The following is a 22,604-nucleotide window of genomic DNA, read 5'->3' as shown; positions in this document are numbered from 1 at the left end:
CAAATAGAAATCTTAAATTTGCAAAATAAAATTGAATGTTGCTGACCAAGGAATTGTGATCTATAAAAATACATCAATGATACTTTCACAGTGTTTTTAAATGACCGTGTCTATGCAGTTCTTGTTCACTGACATTTAACGTCATTAAAGAAAAAGAGAATTATGGTGCTTAGAAAATAGCAGTAAGACAGACCTATGCACAAATTCAATTGCATAATATGAACTCAGGTATATAAAGTGTACTAAAGGCTGTGCAGAACATTCATTCAAAACTAACGCAAAGGCTATTTTGTACTTATCTTCTTGTATTTTCGTAAAAATTGAATATATTGCTATGTTTAAAGTAGTAAACCCTTTATACTGTAATATAAACCCATGAAAACTGTGTCACAAGAGAATAAACCTGGAAGGGACTTCAAGAAGCCTGTTCTAACAATATATATGTAATTACAGCGCCACATATCCCTGTGCACTTAAAGGCAGGCAAAGGAAAAGGTCCATCAAAGGATCAAACACTACAGAATTAAACATTTAAATTCTAAGGAATATTGTGTGGTCCTGCTGTCACCTTCATACTTCTTTGGCTTTGTTTTGCGTTTTTTTTGTCTTTAGTGACCCAATGTAGCCTTCTTATTCCCTCCTAAAAAAACCCAACCGTTATTTACACCTATTTTCTGTTTAACACCCGACTTGTCTTTAGCTTTTTAGTCCTCATTGAATACTGTCTTTGAAAGACCTGTTTCAAATGACTCTTCCACTTGGTGTTTACATAATTTTTGGTTGTCCTGTCTTCACAAACAGATCACATTAAGACCCCTCTATATTACTAACTCATTTCTGTCCAAGTCTCCACAGCTTTCTGTGATCAGCTTGTCCACCACCGACCCTAAGTAAGAGCACCCTTTTTTCCTCCCTTTACTCTCTCAGCAAATACCGCACTTCTTTGTCCCGTATTTGTCTCTCTACTTTCTCCTAAGCAATCTCATCCGTGAGTCTTGTGAAGTTCTTGTATGAATGTTGAACATGTGTGAATCTACATCTATACTTATTACTGTCTATCCGAAGCATGTTTTAAAAACACTCATCTGCAACTTATTTTGGGTAGCCTGTCAGCACCTAATCCCTCTATAGTTAACACAAGGACTTCCTAGTTCTTCTGTCCTGCATTTGTCTTTGCTGTTAGTACAATTCCATCATTTTATCTGGACTCAGATTTGTGTTGATTTCTTCTAGTGCGTTCTTTCATTCAAGATGTGACGCAACTATATTCTTTCTTTTACAATAACATGTTCAAAATCAGGTTTGTCCCATATACAGTCCTCTGAGGTACACCCTTCCTTGTTGTTAAGTCTCCCATAGAATGATTAACTGTGTGTTTTTCTCTTTACTCCACGCTGCTTATGAGTCTCCAAAAGGTTGTGTATGAATAACAGCCTTTCCCCACTAGTTCCATTTTGGTAATTCCTTCCTTGGCCAATGAAATCACATTCACATTCCTTGTTTCACATTTGCAGTATTTTCTGCGATTGGAAAAAATGCATTATTTTGGCCTACCTGTTGTTAACTTTTCTCCTTATGATTTTAACTGACAGCAAAGAAAGCATCCAAATTCCGTGACTGGTTGGACTGTAGCAGTATGGAAATAAAGCCCAATGCAGTTGCAATGGAGATTTTGGCATATTTAGCATATGAGACTGTGGCGCAGGTAAGGGAATATCCTGACTGAACTCTGATTAAACAAAATGAGTTAATTACTGTTGGATGTACTTCATCCTCAGGCAACTGTGTGGTGAGCCCCTTCAGAAGTGCAGTCACTCCTTCAGCTAGCCAAGCTGACTGGATTCCTGTCTGTCTTTCAATTTACTCTGTGATAGATGCGTACTGTGCCGTACTCATCCATCTGATACACAAATAGAAATGCTTTATAATGGTTACAGAGGAGAGTGGAGTCCAGCATGAGCTCATGTCCAAACTGAAACCACAGATTTTGCTATGTAACCTTCAGCAGTGTGCTGAGGCTCATTCAATCCCGTTGCACAATTTGATTTAAAAGCAGGATTTCCTGGAAAACAAAATGTCACCTTAGTGCCAAGCCAAGCCCTCTTGGGTAGAGAGAGTATTCTGTATATTTACAGAAGTGGAAAAAAAAAAAGATTCCTTAGGCTGAAATATCTCTGAATAGTTTTGTTTTCAACAGTAAGAATAACCTGCCTTGTCCCACAAATCCTCTCTCTTTTCATTGTTACAATGGCATTTATAGTAAGTATCATGTCAGTAAACCCACCTGTTTATCGACTGGTTTTGCCTCTCCAGTTGGTGGACTTGGCCCTTCTGGTGAAGCAGGACATGGCTCCCAAAGCTGGTGACCCGTTCAGTCACGCCATATCTGCCACCTTCATACAGTATCACAACTCTACCGAGGTAAATCTTGTTTTCTCATGTAATAATGCATTTTATCTTTTACTTTTACATGCATTTGGTAGTTTGTTGCTTTCAGAGTAGATGTTATTGAATCTGGTATTGATACAGACTTCTGCTGCGGAGTTTATGAACATTGAAGTTACGGGTAAGACAGAAAGACATTAAATTATAGCTCCAAATGCTAACCGTGTCTTTGTCTAGCAACATCTTTATATTTAAATGTAAATCCTCTTTTCTTGGGCGGAAATTCTTTCTCTCTATATTGAAGTCTCTCTCTGTTGCAGATTTCGAGATTAAAGTTGTCAACAGTGGCAAGTGCAATAAGTGCTGTATGGCATGAATTGCTGTGATACAGCTATAGTAACCTCTGGAATGACCAAAAAGCATTCTGTATTACATCTCTTGTAGCAGTAAATTGAAGAAGGCAATAATTTTTTTTTATTTTTTTTTTATTTGATTATATAATGCCTGTTTGACATCCTGCTTTTGTAGCCACATCTCTTAGGGCAATCTACAAGTGTGAAGACCAGTCTTGACTCTCCTGAAAACACGCCTCCTCCTACACCCACGCCCCCAGCATCAGCAGGCCAGCAACATCTTGGGAAAACTCCTTCAGGAGCCCTGGGGAATGGTGGAATTGGACAGGACTCTACCAAATCCAAACAAAGGAAAAGAAAAAAGGTATTTGGTGTGCAAGCCTGATAAAGAAACCAAAATGTTTTCAGGAAATGTGTCTCGTTTTAATTATTAGTATTAATCTATATCCCATGTTAACTACTGATGTTATCGTAGGGCCAAATGTGTAGTTCAGTCTTTTTTTTTTTTTTGTATCAGAACTAGGCTAAAGCTTCTCAGTAATGCCTGCACACTGAATTTTGTTAACAGCTCCTGCTTCTATGATGAGCTGCTCTTCCACAGCCAGGGCAGTAGACACCACCCCAAATAGTCACCCCCTCTCTTGACACTAGCAGCTAGCATAGGTTTGGAGGCTCAAAGCATAAGCAAAGTAGGCAAAGAGGTGGTTGTGATTTTCCGGCTCCCAGCAGCCTTAGGCAACTGCCTTCTTTGCCTAGAACAACTTTGCCTGACCTGCTTTATTTTTATGCCAGTCGGTTGCATTCAATCTATTTGTTTACTTTGCATAAAATATGGACGTCTCATATTCAGAGTGTGAAATGTAAATATTACAATTCCTGTCTTCTCTTGTAGAGCCTTGGTATTCTATCTGAGAGGGATATATGTACCTTAAAACCACAAGGGAAATAGATTTGATTAAATAAATTGGATAGGAAGCACTGTGTTAGTCACTTAGGGCTTTTTTTGGAGAAAAAAAAAAAGCGATGGCAGTACTCATTTTGCTGCAAAGCAATAGAGTGGCTTGTGATTTTTCTCATGTGTGCTATTATTCTCCTAAAACAAATACTCATTTTTCACAGAGTTAAACCAGTGATTTTTACAAGGACAGACAGAAAAAGATGTATTTTCTCCTAGTGTCATCAGTGCTGCAGATACTCCTAATACATACAATTTTCTCTTTAATTTTATACTTTGTTTAGAAAGTCTTTAGTGAATCCTAAAAACTTCTCTGAAGACTTTTGCTTTTTCTTCTTCCTTTTTTATATTATATTTGATTACGTTTTCTTTCTGTGGATTATTTCCATTATGACTCCTAGGAACAAGAGTTTTGCTGGGTATAGAGTTTTTGATGCATCATATTTCACTAGTGTTGTGAGTTTATTTTAAATTCTTAGTGTTTGACTTAATACCTTTTTAAATAGTTACAACTAAAATGTGCACGGTTTTAATGAAATGTTCCTATGACTTCTCCAATTTGGTTAGCTATATACAGAGTATAACTGAGGCATCGAAACAAATGAGTTAACTTGGTGGAGAATGTTATTCTTAGTCCATGAAGGCCCAGTCCAGCAGAAAGTTTTTGAGTTTCATATTCACTTTATGAATGTCAATCGGCAAGGGAAGAATCTGGCATCAAACTATGAATAAATCTGTGTGTTCAAACACAAGCTCCAGTGGGCTCAGCAAGCACTCTTAAAAATAAAACATTTTGTAAAAAGTATCCCAAGTTTGGAATCATTAGTATATAGTGTAAATGTATGAGGGAACCATGTATGTGTCTTCATTAAACTTCAGTCTATAATTTCAGGGTTTGTCATTCTTAGTGCATTCACTAGTACTGTTTTCCTGAATTTATTACCAAGTAGCCATCATTCTGATAAGTCGTCTGAATTCTGGCAAGCAGCTGTGTCTAGATGCAACCCAAACCAACATTTCAGTGTAACTAGCAAGAAGAAAAGAGTAACTTTTTCCTTTTAAATCCTGGGGATATTTTTGTAAAATCAATGGACCAGTAGGAGTGAATTCTTATTTTTCCTGTTTAGGGTACTTAATCCAAAAAGTAATTTGAAATTTGAAACGTTCCAGTTTGAAGTAATTAAAATATTTCTGCATCCCTCTTACCACCATTATGTCACATGTTTCATCTTCAGATTTCATTCTGATATTACTAAATGGCGATTTTTGTGTCAAATTGCTTTCCACTTTGGGTACTTGTTCAATATTTTCCCCACCCCTTGACATCATAATGAGAGTCTGAAATGTTTTAAAAATAGTTTCTGTGGTTATTGCAGTATGACTTATATGACCCTTTCATTTTAGTTTGAACATTTTCTGCTCTTTTCAATTGCAACATACAGCAGCACTAGGTGAAAGATTTAAGAGGACAAATATGGTGTTCTTTGGGTCTCTTAAGCAAAGTTCATGTAAAAGTCCTCTTTGATTTGTTAATAGCTTTTTTTCTCTAATGTAGTATGTGGCAGCAATGATGTGTATCCTCAGGAAAAAAAAAATTGGTCCATTTTATAAAGGTTTATTTTCATACTTTATGCACTGTAGGTCTGTTGTGTGTTTTTGATTTAGTAACAATTTATGTGTTTTTCTGTTGCAGAGCACTGCAGCCTGTGGTATGGAGGCTCAAAGCGATGCCATCCAGCCCAGCCACATCAGAGAGGCCATTCGACGCTATGGCCACAAGATTGGCCCCCTTTCCCCATTCACAGTACGTAATAACAGAGTTATAAAAAGTTATATTTATAATCTTAAAGAACTTTGATTTTCAAGTGGTCAAATGAAGAAGCTTTGGAATTGTTGAGAGCAATTTGTGGTGACTGTAATTTTCTTTATAAAAGTGGCATAATTCTCTTGGGAAATAAAACTTAGTAATTTCTGTCTCTTTTTGGAAGGACAAAAAAGTTTTTTTTTCCTTTTAAATATTATTTTCTTTCAATTACAAATTATGCTTTTTTGTTAGTGCTTGAATTTTCTGTTTTTGCAAAGTTTAGGTTTACAGTTATTTTAAATTATATGTATTCCAAGATGGTGAGGAGCACTTTATATTCTAAAATTAGTTGTGTGTCAGATACTGCTCCTATTGGAAGTTGAACTCTCAAGTGACACATTTACAATTGGAGAAAGAAGACAATGGTTTCTTTAGACACTTTGAACCTCCACTAAAATGTAATAGAACTGAGCTCGTGGCAAAACACTGATGGTTTATGAGGTTTTGCCATCATTTTTTCTATGCAAATTGCAAATCCATTGTTCAGAGCAGCCAAATAAATTCTTTATTTAATTCTCTCAGCTGATAAAAATGTGAAAGTAGTCTGCCTCCAATGTCATAATTTGGGGTCATTTTCTTCTGATCTGTTGTTCTATGGGGCATATATCCTTGCTTACCTCAGACTCTCTACATTTAGGAAAGAATGAATGTCAAAGAAATTGTTACAGTAACAAAACCACCAAACTAGATCTGAGCTCCTAAAAATCACGAAGAAATTGTCTGGTTTTGGAGGGATTTTATGAGAGGAATATTATTCTGAATTTGGAGGAAGTTCATCTTCATAAAAATATAGAAGTGTATGAAGACCATAAATATCAAGAAAATAGTGGGACTTGACCTCAGAGGCAAGGAACAAGAAAAAATAAGAGTAAATGAGTATGTGAAGTTATAATTTTCCTAGTGTCAAACTGGTCAATGCTTTAATAACTGGCAGTAAATATTTAGTTTGTTAATAATAGTTTATATGTATGCAATTATCTTCACGTAATTTTTCCCCTCTCTTTTGCCACTTACAAATGCTAGATTAATATCACGTAAAGCATAGCATAGAATTTCTAGTCCAAAATAGAGAAGTGTCTTCATCTGAAGTTTGCTAAGAGATGTAGCTAATAACACGGCAATAGCTTCTGAAAGCAGAGAATGTATTTACTTTTATTATAAAGAAGAGCTCACATAATAAACAATTACAGAGATGTAAGTCTTCCTTCCCTGACTCTCACTAAAAATGTTTTGGTTAATTATTAACCAAAGTCTGAAATTTCTCTGCGACCACAAGATATATTAAAGTACTGTGTTTTGGGCTTCGGGTTTTTATGTCCTGCAATCTTGTGAACTTCCCAACCAATACAACCAACTGGATGGTTTAATTTGTTGACATTACCTACTGTCAATGTGGTTGATGAGGTGAGCAGATCTTGTTCCCTCTAAACAAGCTAAGAATAAGAAGGAACCTTGGGGCATCTACATGCTGTAGATGGAAATTTTGTAGAGCTATAATACAATTCCCTTCTCAATGAGAAAGTTCAGGAAAAGTGTTTTGAGAGCTTTTATTGAGTACGCATTTAGGTCCGCTGATCTGCCCACTTTTCCTGTCAATGCCTATATTGGCAATTTTGGGGTAAGTTCCTTACAGGTGCAGAAAGCATGAAGGTAGATTGATGCTTCCTTTGACGCTGCCTTTTTGTATCACCAGACTCACCCTGTTGTATTAAAAATATTATCTCTAGACATTTTGAACAGTACTGTGGCAGCACTTCTTGCTCCTGTTGCCACTGTCTTCACAAGAGTTTCTTTGTGTGTCAGCATAACCTGCTAGACAGGATGACAGAACCAGGAGGAAAGATGGCTTTGTTCAGTGTGCATCTTGTGATTCTGTGGTGACACTTTAAAAACTGCATGGAAAGAAATATTGAATGGGTATCTCTGTCACTGGATCCAGTGAAGTTATGGTCTCAGCTGTTTCCACTCTTAAAACTAACCTAAAGGTCATGTAGAGTAGTTAGGAACATTTGCACATTGTCTCTTCCATTTCTCTTAAGCCTGTTGATCGTCCTTCTACATAAAATCTGATTTTATAGCCCTGGCAGAGTCTGCTCTAGGTGAGGAGGAAGGAATTTTCTGCATGTCCAGATGATCTACAGTTTTCTGATGGCACTTTATCATTCGTGTTACCAGTCCTATTACAGATGGAAAGAAATGAATAATGAAACAGCCGGTTTTGTGGGCTATATACATGTTCAGTACAGTCCCTAAAATGTATAGATTAGACTGAAGTTCAAGTAGAAGACATAGTTCTGCATTTTTACAATAGTAACAAGAAAAAAGCGCAACTCTGCTAATAGTAAAATGCATTATTATCATAGACTCATAGAATGGGTTGGGTTTGAAGGGACCTTAGAGACCATCTCGTTCCACACCCCCGCCATGGGCAGGGGCCCTCCCACCAGCCCAAGCTGCCCCCAGCCCCGTCCAGCCTGGCCTTGAGCCCTGCCAGGGATGGGGCACCCACAGCTCCTCTGGGCAGCCTGGGCCACTGTCTCACCAGCCTCACAGCAAAGAATTTCCTCTTTATATCTAACCTAACTCTACCCTCTTTCAGTTTAAAACCATTTTTCCTTGTCCTGCCACTACAGACCCTGATAAAAAGTCCCTCTCCATCTTTCTTATAAGCCCCCTTTGAGTACTGACAGCAAGTTATCTCAATTTTCCATATGCCGTCTCACATCTTGAGCACAAGGTTCTCAGCGTAGCCCCATTTCTTGCACACTACCTCTCCAGAGGATTTAAAGAAGTGAGTTTAGTTTTCCTTACTCATTTGACTAACCTTTTTTCATTCAGGTCTGTATTTTTAAAAAGGTGAAATGCTTTCCATGAGTAGCGTTGGCGTACGGTTGGTGGCTGTCTCTCCACATCACCCATCCTTGTGTAGGATAACACAACGTTTCTTTCTTCTGGTTAGAAAACTCATCCCCTAGCAGTTTTGGTTCAAATACTAACTTAGTGAATACATCAGGCCTTTGACAACTGCCAGTCTGTTGGTTATTACATTGATCCATAAAAATATCCCTTCTAGTGGCTTCAAAGAGATGAGGGGAGGATTTAGATTCTTCTGATACAGTTTTTCCCTCAGATACCATAGAGAATAGCTCAGACTTCTGTCTAACATTATGTCAAGGTTTTGCACTACCTAGAAAATAAACATAGCCTATATCAAAGTTCCTGTTACTGAGATGTAAAGAAATAGCCATACCTGGTTATAAAAAAATCTGCTGTAGGACTGTTAATATATCTCCTCCACGTTTAGTTACATGTTTGCCACCAGGCCTTTACATCATTGAAGTGTATTTGTTGTGGAAATTTTTCTTAGTGTAGCTCCTAGGGGGCTACTCAGTACTCTGTGTACATTTTCTTCAAATTAAGACACAGTGGTCATTGTTATTGCATGAAATTATTCATTTTGCATGAAAACTCAGAGGTGTGCTTGTGCTTGTATGTCTGGGTAGCAAATTTTGTCATTGGATTGATGCACTGTGTGAATGCATGTGAAAGTATGCCCTTGAAGGTTGATTTTCTGTAATGGATTTGCATATATTTTGATTGTATATTTTCCCATATGCCTGTCTTTTCTCACTTTTTTCACACTCCCAGGCGGGGAAAAACAAAGGGCTTTTGTGACAGTTTAGCTAACACAAAAAAGTAACTTGATTATGGCTAAAAATCAGCTTGACTGGGAATTGTAATGGCTTCTCAGTACTTCAGGAAGGAGCTATTCCCAAATACACCAAGAATCATTTTTTACTCAGCATCCAGTGTTTAACTGGGTGTGAATCTTATGCTAACTGCATTAGTGTCCTGGTATGCTTTGCTTCCTTATGTGAACAGGTTTCCCAGGAGAATCAAGGAGTGGTTCCTAAATACAATCAGAGTGGGCCAGTGACGGTTTAGCCCAGAACTAGTGAAGTCACTATCTGAGAATTAATGTGAATTGTTCTAAGTGAATAAATAAATATTTCAGGAATGTTAGGTAACTATTAGTTTTGTTAGACAATTTTTTTAAATACAAATGGAGATAGTGATAAGGCAGCTTTAGAAGAAGAGTTAAGCTGCGTAATTTATTCTTTAGCAGCATTTGATGAATGTTGGTTTGGACAAAAAGAGCACTTTGAAAGTTTTGTAATCATATGGTAAATGAGAACTAACATTAAACTAGTGAAAATGATCCGTTTGCATTTATTTTGACCTAAATAGCTATGTCAAAATGACTAACATAATTAAAGCATTTAGGTTTTGTCTCCAAGTGCAAGCCATAAGGGAAAGCAGCAAGTGTACTCTAGATTCTTCTGCATTGTCTCATGTCTAAGGTAGTCCAGACCTATATTTTATCTACATATTCTCTGCTAACAATATTGGGTGGTACTCAGTATTGCCTGCTTTAAAGCATGGTCCACACTTTCAAGGAACAGAGAAATAAATAATTTAATTTTTAAAATAACATCATATAATTTTGCAAGACGGGAATGGGAAATGTGTAAATATTCATCATGTGGGATGATGCAATGCTATGGACTTACCTGAATCTATTTCTCTGTGCTCTGTGCATTTAAGTCAAGGAAGTGAGACATTTTATGTGTATTAATTCATTCCAGGCTAAATCTTGCTTTCTTGATCAAGGAAAATGGGGAATTTGTCTACGTAGGATTAACAGAATTTTTATATTGAGAGTTGAATTTACATTTGGATAGAAAATCAGTAGATACGAATATTCTAATATTTTTATATCACATTAGTTTGTAATTGTACTCTTCTACACATATTCTTCTTATTATTATTCATTTAGATAGTTAAGGAGTGGAATAATCCTGAATGCCCAGTTGTTAAACATCAGTTAGTTCATCCCAGATCTCAAGTACAGTGATATTGGTATTACCACCCTGTACATGGAGATTATACATGATTAAGTAATTTCATGGTTCCTTTGGACGAGTGATCTAACTATTAGACATGTTGAAGTACGGCCTAGGATGAATAGAGTAAGAGGGTTGCTTCTCTTACATTTACAGAATGTATTGGAATTCCATGGAAAGTCAGTGGAAAGTAATTTTGAGAAAGAGCACATTGTCATATCTTGTAGTGTGACTTGGGTACATCCCTCTTCATGAAATTTTGGTTCTGGCCCCTTGCTTACTTGACAACATAGCAGCATCATGGATTTTAATAAGATTCAAGATTTGAATGAGATCAAAATCAATACCAAACCAATTATAGTAAGTTCAATCTTCCTATAGACTAGTCAAAAAACTAAAATAATTATATGTTACGTTTAGATTAATCTAAAAGGCTCGTCTCTGTAAAGTGCATAGTGAAAATGATCTGCAGTCTTGACTGGGCCTATAGATATAATCCTAATGTTGATCTGAATATTATTCTAAAAGATAATATTGAGTATGCCAAGGTTTTCACAAAGATATCGGATTATATTTCTTACCAGGAATACAAGCAATAATGTCTTTAGAGAAATGATTTTAAATTACTTTAATTGATTGTATTTCTAACAGCTGGAGTAACAAACAAAAAATATTTTTAAAAATATTTATTCTGTGATCAATATATAGCAATTATCTGAAACCTTGATATGAACAGTTTTCTAAGTAGTATGTGAACAGTTTGTAAGTAGTACTTGTGGCCATGGGAGAACAACTCTAGGAAAAACTACAGCTAGCATCCACTACTCTGAAATTAAAAACAAAGTGGTCAGCTACAACAGGGGAAGACCACAGGCAGAAAGAATAAGAAAATGTTTCCAAAAGAGATTCTTTGTCCCCTCTAGTTCATGCCAGTTCTGAAATGAAATGTTTTAGATGTTTAGTTAAAGAAAAATGGAGTTTCTAAATTGTAATCCTGCAGAGACTTGCGGAAGACAGTGGCCATTGTTCAGCAGCGCATGCATGTGTAAATGGAGCGTGTTGAATGAACAGAGGGTATAACCGACTTCTGTTTGGTTGTTAACTTTTGGGGGGGACGCTCCTTCAGAGTCCAAGTCATTTCAGTATGAAATGAAAAGGTTTGCTAGTCTAAACCTTCTCTTGTTAAAAATTTCAATCCCGTAAAAGTGCTTAAGCATCCTAAAACAATGAATATTTACAAAACCCTGTTTCTGATGCTGCTTGTGACATTCCCTGCACGCAGAACGTGTGACACCAGGGAATGCTATAGCAGAGACTTACATTGGTTGGGCCTTATACAGCCCTGCCTATACTCTTCTAGGTTCTTCAGTAATAAATGCAAATATTCCGTGTAGACTTCAGTATGTTAAATGTACATGTAAATAGTGGTTTCACAACCAAATTATACATTTAGCCAAGACCTTTCACTTCTGATGTTTTAAAAGTGCTTGTTATTGATCCTGATTGAGCTCAGCTTTTAGGCAAATGCTTAAATCCATTTCTGTTGCGAAAAATACTGAAGTTTGTCACAAGCCTTTAGTAATTTCAATTTCATATTGTCTCTGCCGATTTCCTTTAGAAAAAAACATTTGTGAAATAGTAGCTGAAGACCTGACAAAGCTGAGCTTGTGAGAGGTAAAACCAGCAGATTCTGGGGGTGGAAAGAAGAGAGGGAAACTTAAAAAATTTAAAGGATAGTGTGGTAGTATGATATTTGTGGGGATAAACAAAACAGAACAATTTGAAAAGCAAGGGGTTTTTAGGTGCTTTAAACATCAAGAAAAATTCAGCTTCACATGTTGGTCTTAGTCTTCTTAACTGAAAAAAAATCTGCATATTTCAGACCAAAATACTAGTGAGAAGAAGTTCTGGAATACAATCTTCAATACTTGCTTTAATATACACAATGTGGATACGTTACATCTAATTTTTTTGTAAAGTGCTTGAACGTTAAAAAATTTTGAATGCTGTTTCCAAAAGAAATCAGGTACATAGAAAGGAAATAAGAAAATTCTGGTATTTAGGGTCCTGTCTATTATGTACTGCCCCTGTTGATACTCAGAATCAATTGATACTGATTTTGAAGTCAGGATTTCATTCTGAATCGGTTTTCAAAAATGAAATGTATGTATTTATGTCAAAAGGCATTTGAAAACTTTTCCTTTGGTTATTCAGTTTCTGATACAGAAAAAGTCAAATAGACATTTTTAGTGTTTCCTTTCATTTTGAAAGCAAAAAAAAAAAGCATTTTATTTCATTAAACAGTTATATGCTTCTGATGTCTTTATCTATATTTCAAGCTATTGTCTGTAGTTATTTGTTATTATACAGTGTTAACACTGTGCATTTGAAAAATCTGAGCTATTATTCTATAAAACCAGTAGGAAGTCAAGTCTCAGTTTGAAAATCTCGTTCCCTTCTCTCCCAACCCCCAACCCAAGGTTCCTCCTTTCAGATTTATGAAAGAAAACATTTCTTTCTCTAAAAGGTTTTTGTATGCCAGCATCTGGAAGTGTTTATTTCAGTGGTGTGTAATCTATCTGTGGATTTAGTTAGCACCAGACCCCCTTTTGTGTACTCCTGACTTAAAATTTTTATAAATGATCTTGTTGAATTTGTGCCAGTGTGCACATGGTCTGGCTGATTGCTGCATATATCCTTTACCTGCCAGTCACCTTTGATTTATATTCCTTCCCCTCTGCTTTTGCCTTCCAAAAATGGTGCCACTGAACTGTCCTTTAAATCATCTTTTTGGATAAATTACTCCAAGATGAGATGGTACGGTTTTGGCCGACTCCTCGACAGAAGGCATTCCTATAATCCATCCTTGCCTGCTCTGTATAGAACCATTCAAAAAAGAGAATGAACAGGGGGAATCAGGCTCCCTCTTCGAGCTGAGCACTATTTCTTCCAGTGCTATTCAAAAATGCAAAATTGGACGCTTGATTTATGTAGCTCTTAATACCATCTGAAGACACATAAACTGTTTAAGAATCTTTCACGTACCCTCTCCTAAACCAAACTTCTTCTTTATATGAGTTTAATTTGGAGAGTATGGTTAGACGGTTCTCTCCCAGAAATATTAATTTGTGAATGAATAGCATATTTCAGATTATTTTAAAGCCTGTCACTTGGAATAGATTATACAATATACATGACAGTTCTTTCCATGATAAAAATCCCCGTTGGTTTCCTTAAACTAAACAGCTAATACTCCTTCAGAATAACAACAGTTCTGTAAGCTTTACTTAATGACATTGCTAATTTGGAGAGTTTTATGAAGTTTCCTGCAGAAAAGCAGGTGGCTTGGCAGTAATTTAAAAGGTTCACAATTTGTGGTAGCGGTTTCAGGGGGTTTCATGTTTCTAAAGAGGGAGACCAAGCTGCATATTCCTTAAGAGCGTCTGACACAATGATGTATCATTTTGGACTAAGTTTCCAGAAGTTCATTGGTCATTAAATGTGCTTCTTGACTTTATATTGCAGTTTCCCAGCTGTCTCTACTGGGGGTAATCTTAACGCTCAAGAATTTATTAATGAAGGCATAAGCTTGCAGTACTGATGAAACAGTAAGTTGCCCAGATGATTTTATTAAAGAGAAACATAGATTTTTCGATAAGACAAAAATGTCATTTAAGGAGATGTGAAAAGAACTGGCTCGTTTTCTGCAGAGCGCTGGGAAAGTATTTACAAACGGTCTGGATAGTATTTGATATCCTGTGGGGACAGTTAAAATTCTTGGATTGCACATACATCAGTGTCTTACTACACAAAACAGTACATGAATTGTTGCAAGCAGCGCGCAAGGCTTTCAGGCAGTACAGATGTGGTTCTGTTGAGGTAGGAGATACTGGCATGAAATCACTGTGCTAATGTACGTTGCACAACCATGTGGAGGGCTGCTACTCCATTGTGTCGCTACCTGCTCAGGCATGTTACTCTGGAAGTACTGAACAAAATGTGCATCTTGCTAAACGTAGGCACTTGCAGTGTAGTTTTGTATTACTTTTCAGATCTCAGAATTTAAAAAAAAATACCTGATTTAGCAAATAAATTTATTAGCTCTGTTAATGAGAAGATAATAAGTAAGCTATCAGCTGCATCTCTCATAGAAAACAAAGCAACTCCTAATCTTGTGAGCCTTAGGTAATTATTTTTTTCCTAACTGTATCACCGGATTCAAATACATACCAGAAATATTTTACACACAGAAGTACTGATGTAAAAGGGTCTGAGAATAAGAATATATTACTTTCTAAATGAAGTGTATGTTCTTATATGCCACCTGAGAAGCTTAAAAAACCTTAGTATAAATGAGAATCTGACTTCTGGTACTTTGCTCAAGGCAATCTAACATGTAATACATAAATATGTATTTCCAGGCTAAGGTGAGAAAATACAATTCTGCAGCAGATGCTAGGAGAAAAAGGTAACTTAACTAAGTGTTCCAAGATATTACACAAACATAAACATGCCCATCTTTGATAATTTACATTAATTTTTATAAAGATAGTGACGTTGCATCCATTTAGCATGTACATTCTGCTGCAAAGGTTAATAAATAGAAACTTGGTAGCTGAAGAGCCTTAAGAACAGAGTGGGTTTACTTGTCATTACTCAGAATAATAATGCAGCTCCCTGTAAGTTTCACGTTTTGGTGAGTCCATTAGATTTTGCACAGTATCATGTATATATACCCTCATATAATGCAAGACGAGTTGCTGTAGTTGTACGCTGTACATATATGTCGGATTTCCCTTGAAAATGAGCCTTCATTCATATTTTTCTCCCTGAAAGATTTAGAAGTGGTTTATGAACTAAAGCTGCTCGTAGCTGTCAGTTCATCTGTCCACTGGGCTGGGCCAGCCCCAAGCTGAAAGGCAGCAGCTGTGTGTGCCTGCAGCAACGCTGTGCAGCTTTGTAGCACAGGATGTGAGCTGTCTAGATGAAACATGATGAGAACCTGAGGATCATGTACTATAACTGTTTGAGTTGGAATTAATCTACGGTTGAAGAAAATTGCATGGAACTTAAATTCTCCTGAACAGGATCTCCATTTTAGATGTTATGTCTACCACTTAACACTTGACAGACTTGTCCTGTTGTACAGAGCTTGGGTGGAAGCGATGCCTGTGGGCATCTACGGCATCACTGACCCGTCGCTTTGCAAATAAAGGATGTAAAATCTCTAGAATAACAGGATAAATCTGGAAAGGATCAAATAATAATCTGGGAACACCAAGACCAAGTGGAAATATTTTTTGTATCTCTTATTTTCTGTCATTTTTGTTCTAGTTGCCTACTCTCTTGTTCGTGAAGCCCTATAATAATATTCAGACTTGAGCACCTGTTGAGCTGGGCATTGCACGCAGGAGAAGACAAAAGATTTCGATGTTTAACCAAGGACTTTGTGTTTTGTTTCTGTCCATTTATCATGCCCCACACAGTGAGGTGTCGGTTTTTATTTAAATCTTTGATACTGTTAACAGCAAAAAAAGTGTTTTAGCAAGCAGCGGTACAAATGATACCTGATTTCCTCTGGTTTGTCCTCTGCCCTCCCTATCCCCCATGGCAATGCTGCTCATTCTCCCTTTACCTCTCTGATACGCCTCCAGGCAGAAGGCGGCAACACTGCTATATGGTTGCTAGAAAATCTCTTTTTAACACCTCCGTTTTCCTTTTCTCCAAACTAATCCCATTCCAGGGAGCCTGGCTGTGCGCTTGGTAATGCTCACAAATATTTCTGTAGCAGAATGAAACGAAAACACCAGGCTTGAGGCAACTGAACACAATTTACGAATTTCAGTTTGGGGTTTCTGCGTTTCTTCCCTTCTTTGAGGTTTTGCATTGTTCCAGCTTTCTGACTTGAACTTCAAGGTCGTGTAAACCTCAATTCAGAAAAGCAATCATCTGCTTAATTTTTAAACTATACCTTCAGTCTGACAAAAGCACGTTCTAAGTTGAGGCTTTCAGTATTATTAGTAATACATGTTTTCTTTCATCTGTTATTTCAGCATTCTTCTTAGTAAATTTATTGCACATAGGAGAAGACAGAGGAGGATGCTTGTAGGAAGAAAAGATTTTCAGAGATGTAAACAGAGGCAGGGAAATATAAGTTTATATATGTATATCTAAATATGTATTAGTAAATAAAACTAAGAAAATAGTCTTTGCCATGTGAAAAGCTTTACTATTTTTTATTTGTACTTAAAGTACAAAATTCTTCCTGGTATCTTGGTTTCTCTGAACGTTTAATTTATGGTAATTCTTTGTCAGTGATGGTGACCTTAAAGGCACCAGGAGTAGACTTAATGAAGATGACAAGATCCTGGCATTTGTGCTGCTGGGATGAAAGGTAGAATGTTTCAAAAATATAATTAGTGGAGAGAAGGAATAGTTTAAGCAAGCGGTAGACTGAAATTAGAGATTTGGTTATTTTTAATGTGTTCCATTTCTGTAAATAAGCGTGGACGCTACTCAGCTCAGTAAGTGCAAATTATGCATCTGTGTGTACTGTAAAGGTAGGTGCTGGAATAAGAGAAAATAGCTAAGGGTCCATAAAAAGTACTAAAAGTACTAGCAGTAAGCATAAAATGGGATGAAATTAAGATTAGATCCTTTTTCTGGTCTTTTTTTTTTTTTTTTTTTGTCACCCCCTCCTTTTTTTTTTGTTTTTTTGTTTGTTTGTTTTTTTGTTTTTTTGCTTCACTAGAAAGTTTTGGAAGATACTTAAAGGATTTAAACTTAAATAGAGTAGAGAACCGGGTCAATATTGTGTTAGCAGAACTAGAGAAAAATCATGAAATGAAGGGAAATTCTTGAAAGCAGTATCAGAGTCTAGAAAATGAATAAAGTTTATCAGGTACCAGTCATGTTTTCAGTTCCGTGTACTACTGTACTTATATTTCTGACTGTGATGTCCAGTTTACGACTAAGTTTCAGCTGAGGTTTTCAAGTACATGTCTTGTATTTACTGTTCTACAGTGACAAAATGTCACAGTCAGGATGGTTTTCTGGCTTTGAAACCATGAGCTTCTTAATCCTACTTATATTACCCTGGATAATTCAGTTCCCTTCTCAGTGATTAAGATCTTTAGTTATTTGTTAGTAGAAGTTATACCCTTTCTTCCATGTCACTTAGTTACAGGAGAGAGGCTGTGAGGAGGAGGGATTTTTCCTTGGTGAGCCACTCTTCTATGTCTTTATGAGTATTTATGTTAGTTAATATGCACATGGATACAAATGTAATGCATTGGTCTTTCATAAAGATCCTGAGCTATTCTGCAAAGCCCTGAGAATATGTGTCAAATAGGTGGTTTCCTTCAGGCTTCACTTGCTGAATGACTGTGGAACCTGGAGTATACCTGAGTGGTTAAACCCCATCCTGTTCTCTTTTATCATTTTGGAATGAATTCCACAGCTAAAAGCTCTGCCTAAGAATTATAAGCCTCTAATTTAACCTAATTTAAATTCCAATAATGCTAGGAGAATAATAAAACCAAGAAATAAGAATAAAACTAAAAATAAGAAAAAAAGCATCACATGGTAAATGTTTGCATAGGGTTGCTAACACTGGCAGGTTAGGTAGCGGGGGAAGAGGCAGGTATCCAGCCTGGAGAAATTGTGTTAATGCAACATTCCAGGCTGTGTACTGGCACAGGTTGGTCTTTAAATGTGGTGATGTGCTGACAGGATTGTCATTTTGACGGTAAAGAGTTGAGACAACAGGAAAAAAAAAATACAAGACTCTCTAGAGAGCTACATGTGTAAGTTTTACTGCAGAAGGTGATAAAACTGCTGGAAGCAGGCAGACTCCATGCAGAATTACTGCAATATAAATGGCCTGGAAGTGATACATATTAATTTCACTAGGTTAATTTTGTCACTGCTGAAGGGTTTGGGTATATTTTTTTTCTTGCAAGAAGCAGGTCAAATCATTAATATTTACCATCAAGAAGACTGTAGTTCTTATTAGTGTTTAGATACAAGACTTAAATTATCATCAGAAGATGTAGCATAGCTTTGGAGTGTAGGTTAGGTGCTTCTGAGAAGAAGCATGCAGTTTTTCTGCACCTGTTAACAAAAAAGTTGAAACAATCTCACTGTTGTGCATGGAGCATTTAAAAAAAAAAAAAAAAAAAATGTATGGTACAAAAGAAAGGTGTATCCTTGTTGCCACTTTAAGAAGCTTGGGATTTAATAGCTTATCAGGTAGATTAGGTCCATCTTTGTCCATAAGTTGTTACGGTAATACTTAGGTGATAAAAAGGATAACTAGGTACAAAAGAGAGAAGCTGGATGGCTCAGCAAATGGACAAAAAGCTATTAATCACAGCTCTTTTAGAAAATGTTGAAAGCCATTCATGTGATCAAGGAATATTAATTTTGAGGCATACTTTTATAAGTAGTTCCAAATTATCAAAAGTGACTGGACATTTTGAATGCTTAGCCTGAAATATCTAAAAGAGCACTGGTTTTACTGTGGGTGGGGTTTTTTTCAAGTTGCATGATGGCTTTTCCTGAAGGTGGGATCTTTTCTGGAGTCTAAGCTTCATAACAGAAGTAAATTGTTTAACTTTAAAAAAAGGGGGGGAAAGTCTTATTGCTAGTACTTTTCAATGTAAGAACATTAGTCAAGATCCAGGACTCCTCTGTATTTGTATATTATTTGTAATACACAAATGCAGAACAAAAGTTAATGATAGCTCAATATATTTTTTATATATATTAGACAAATGACAAGATTTCATAAGGTAAACAGGAGAGTACAGGGTAGATAGTGTTGTGTAGCTTGTGAGGAAGTGGTCTCAGTATGTAAATTATCCCATCAGTATAAGATTTTTTTTTTCTGTAGGAGTCATAGCCCAGAGTTTTAAGAATTAATTGACGTGGGTGACGATGTTAGTCTGCTGTTCCTTGTTCCTACCAAAAAGATGATGCAAAAGATGTGCTGGCTTGAATGTTTGGTGTGTGCACAGCAATGAGTGGCAAATGCACAGATCCAGGTTGGAATCTGCCATTTGATGGTAGGTGTGCTGCTGCACAGGAGGAGGATACGTCCCGCAGGAAAATGAAAAGTGGCTTCTAACGCTGCAGCTGAGAGGAAGATTCAAAGTGATGGACAGGAGCAATGAGCTTGGCAGGAGCCTTGTGACTTGGTACAAACCAGAAAATGATGGTTTTTTTCAAAGCTAGATTCATAAGTGTTTCTGTAACTTCCTCCGTGAGAAGATCAGAATTTGCAGGAAGGGTAAGGAACGCAGTTGCATGCCACTAGGATGTGGAAAGAAAAAGATGAAGTACAGCTGCAAGCTGAGTGTGAACATAGAGGGCATCCAGAAACTGAGGTGACATCCCTGTTATACACCTTGATGGTGGTGGTCACAAGGTTCTGGATGAACAGAGATGGGGAATTTGGAACAGGCAGGAGATGAGGAATTCCAGTTTATCCATGTTTAGCCTGAGCTGGCAGCTTGACATAAGAGCTCTCAGAGGGGCATGAAAAACTAACTAGCCCTGAGTTATTCAGCCAATAATCTTTATCGGTTGTATTATAGGGTAAGAAACGCTTACTGCCATGTCTGTGAGCAAAGGTTACAATGCATAGTATTATTTGCTTCCCCTAATTTATTACACACTTCCCAATTCATCAAAGCACAATTTCCTTTAGCTTGCTGAAGCAACCCCTTATATTTCTTATTTTTTCATGGAAAGAATTCATTCCCAACTTCATAAACTGTATTTTGAAGAATTTGTGGGTTCAAGGTTTCTAATAATGTCTTTTTCCAAAAAAGTAATATTTCACTTTAAACTAATATGGCAGTATTCACTTGCCTGTAGTCAGCAGCAACCTTTTGGCTTCAGTGCTTACTGACGTATACCACAGGAACAGCACTAGATACTGGGAAGTTCTGACTTCCACTGTTATAACCAAGACTGACATTGTCAAAGAAGCTTTTCCCAGAGGGACAAACCCAGCCTATTCACATTTGGATATCCTCATCTGTGTATTATGCCAGGAAGCCTTGCACATGCAAACACCCATCAGGTGTTTTTAAGCCACATATCATCTCAATTCAGCACATACCCTCCATTTCATGCTGTGAAGATGTGATCCTAGGAGGGTAGCCCCAGCATCATTGCAGATACTTAGAATTAAAACAGACACACAGAATAACATTCTGTCTTAGGACCTTTGGACGCCTTGTCAGGGGCAGAAGAAATCTGTACTGGAGTGCAGTGTAATGTAAAGGCAGTAAGATCATGCTGGTTGGTCTGAGAAGTTCCTGATGCTGCTGTATTTTATAATATAGATATAGGTGCAGTGACTGGAGCTCTGGATTCGTAGTTGGTGTTGCAGGTTTGGAAAATTTATATTGCAAACTCTTAAACTTTCCAGTTCTCCAAACATAGTTTAATTAGGGTCTAGTTTCCTTGTCAGATATTTGGAAAAAATGTTAATTGGGGATTGTAAAGTAAGAAAGAGGACATGTTCGTGACAGAGAGTTACTGAGCTGCCATTTGATAAATTGTAAGGAACTATTTTCATTCCAGAAGAGCCATTTGTTAAGTATTTCATTTGGGAATGAAGAAAATGGACAATGTTTGCAGGCTCTGGGGTTGTATCTTGCAGAGGAGTGTGCTGGAGTCTTGAGGAATCAGCGGAATGTGGTAGGTCCAGCACACCACTGTAGCTGAAGGGGTTGCTGCAGTCCTTGGGCACACAGGCAGGCAGGAGGATAAGAAATAACAGTTTTCTGCTGGGGCAAGCACGGCTAAAATACTGTTCCAGTCTGGGTATTCACGTTTTAGTAAAAGCGTCAACGATTGGAGAAGGCTCAGAGATCTAGGAGAAATTGTGAAAGACTAGAAATCCTGACGTGGAGATACACACGGTGTATCTGTGGAATTTATCAAACTAAAGGAAGTATGTAGTCAGTCTTTAAGGACTCACCAAAGAAGAAAAATCTCATGGTTTAGGGTTTTTCAGCCCTAGCATTCAAATGTATAAGGATGTGCAGGGTGGGATTCCTCTGTCTAGATACAAACATCTGTATCTGAGCACAATGGCAATATTTCCTGTATAGTCAATTGAGAGAAATCAGCATTTTGGGGCTGTAATTTATCTCCTGCCAAGGTAGATGTTTAAGAGGGATCAAATGAACCGTGCTGTGGAAGCGCCTTTTTCTCCACTTTGACAGGATGATGTATGTAGATATTGACATTGTGGAGCTCTAGGTTAGGTGAGAGGAGTCCTCCTATTATGCACTTGACATTTAAGCTAGGCCAAATTTAAACTAGAAATAAGGCATATATATTTTCAAAAACATAACTAAGTGCTGAAATAACTTAACCAATGATTGTGACGGATTGACCATGCCTGGAAATCTTAAAATCAAGATGAGATGTTTCTGTAAAAGTTATGCTCAAGTTCAACCACAGCTGTTGGATCTGGAGAGCCAATTCAGGAGAACTGTGTGGGGTTGTGTTATGCAGCAAATGGTCCTTTCTCTCCCGAAGAGCTATGAATCATACTTTGCCGGTGCTTTGGTAAACTGTAAATGTGAAAATCCACTTTGAATGCAGGTCAGCAGCTTACCCAGTGAGAATTCCTGATGTTCAGGTGCATAGTTTGAGAGGAAATAATTTTGCTTTCTAAATAGAGCAACTTCACTTCAGAGCTGGAATTTTCAATACCTTTTCATTAGTTTTATGCTACACAACATAGTCTGATCTTTTTTCTAGAAAAAATAAACATCACATGTATGTAACAAGTTTTGGGGAGAAACTATTGATTAGGTAATTATGACGTCTCTTTTAAGAAATAAAATTTTGGTAATCCGTTCCTAGAAGAGGCAGATTAGAAAAAAGTTGGCATTGCTTTTAAAAGTCAATGGAATAACCCTTTTCTCAAACCCTCAGAAAATTTGCGTCAATATTTCTGTATGCAGTATCTCTATACATTCTTACAAATATTCATATTGCTCTTATATTTTGACTAAAATAGGCTAAATACACAACCTTAATTAGAGTAGTGGAAATAACTTGTTATTTCCATTCTTTGAATGTCTTTGGCAAATTTCCATTGTGTCAACATAATTAAG

General features: G+C 37.0%; 1 protein-coding gene across 6 annotated transcripts in view; it reads left to right on the top strand.

Moving 5' to 3' along the window:
- SUPT3H (SPT3 homolog, SAGA and STAGA complex component) overlaps positions 1-22,604 on the top strand; it is a 277,886-nt gene that overhangs the window by 219,985 nt on the left and 35,297 nt on the right. For all 6 annotated transcript variants that reach the window (XM_056343021.1, XM_056343018.1, XM_056343020.1 and 3 more), the window contains 4 exons: positions 1,593-1,705; positions 2,314-2,421; positions 2,914-3,102; positions 5,387-5,497. In XM_056343021.1, coding sequence (XP_056198996.1) covers positions 1,593-1,705; positions 2,314-2,421; positions 2,914-3,102; positions 5,387-5,497 — 521 coding nt within the window. The remainder of the gene's footprint in view (positions 1-1,592; positions 1,706-2,313; positions 2,422-2,913; positions 3,103-5,386; positions 5,498-22,604) is intronic.

The sequence above is a fragment of the Falco biarmicus genome, chromosome 6 (assembly GCF_023638135.1).
Source record: "Falco biarmicus isolate bFalBia1 chromosome 6, bFalBia1.pri, whole genome shotgun sequence".
NCBI lineage: Eukaryota > Metazoa > Chordata > Aves > Falconiformes > Falconidae > Falco > Falco biarmicus.
The sequence above is the reverse complement of the archived record's forward strand: the minus strand, read 5'-3'. Positions and strand labels throughout refer to the sequence as shown.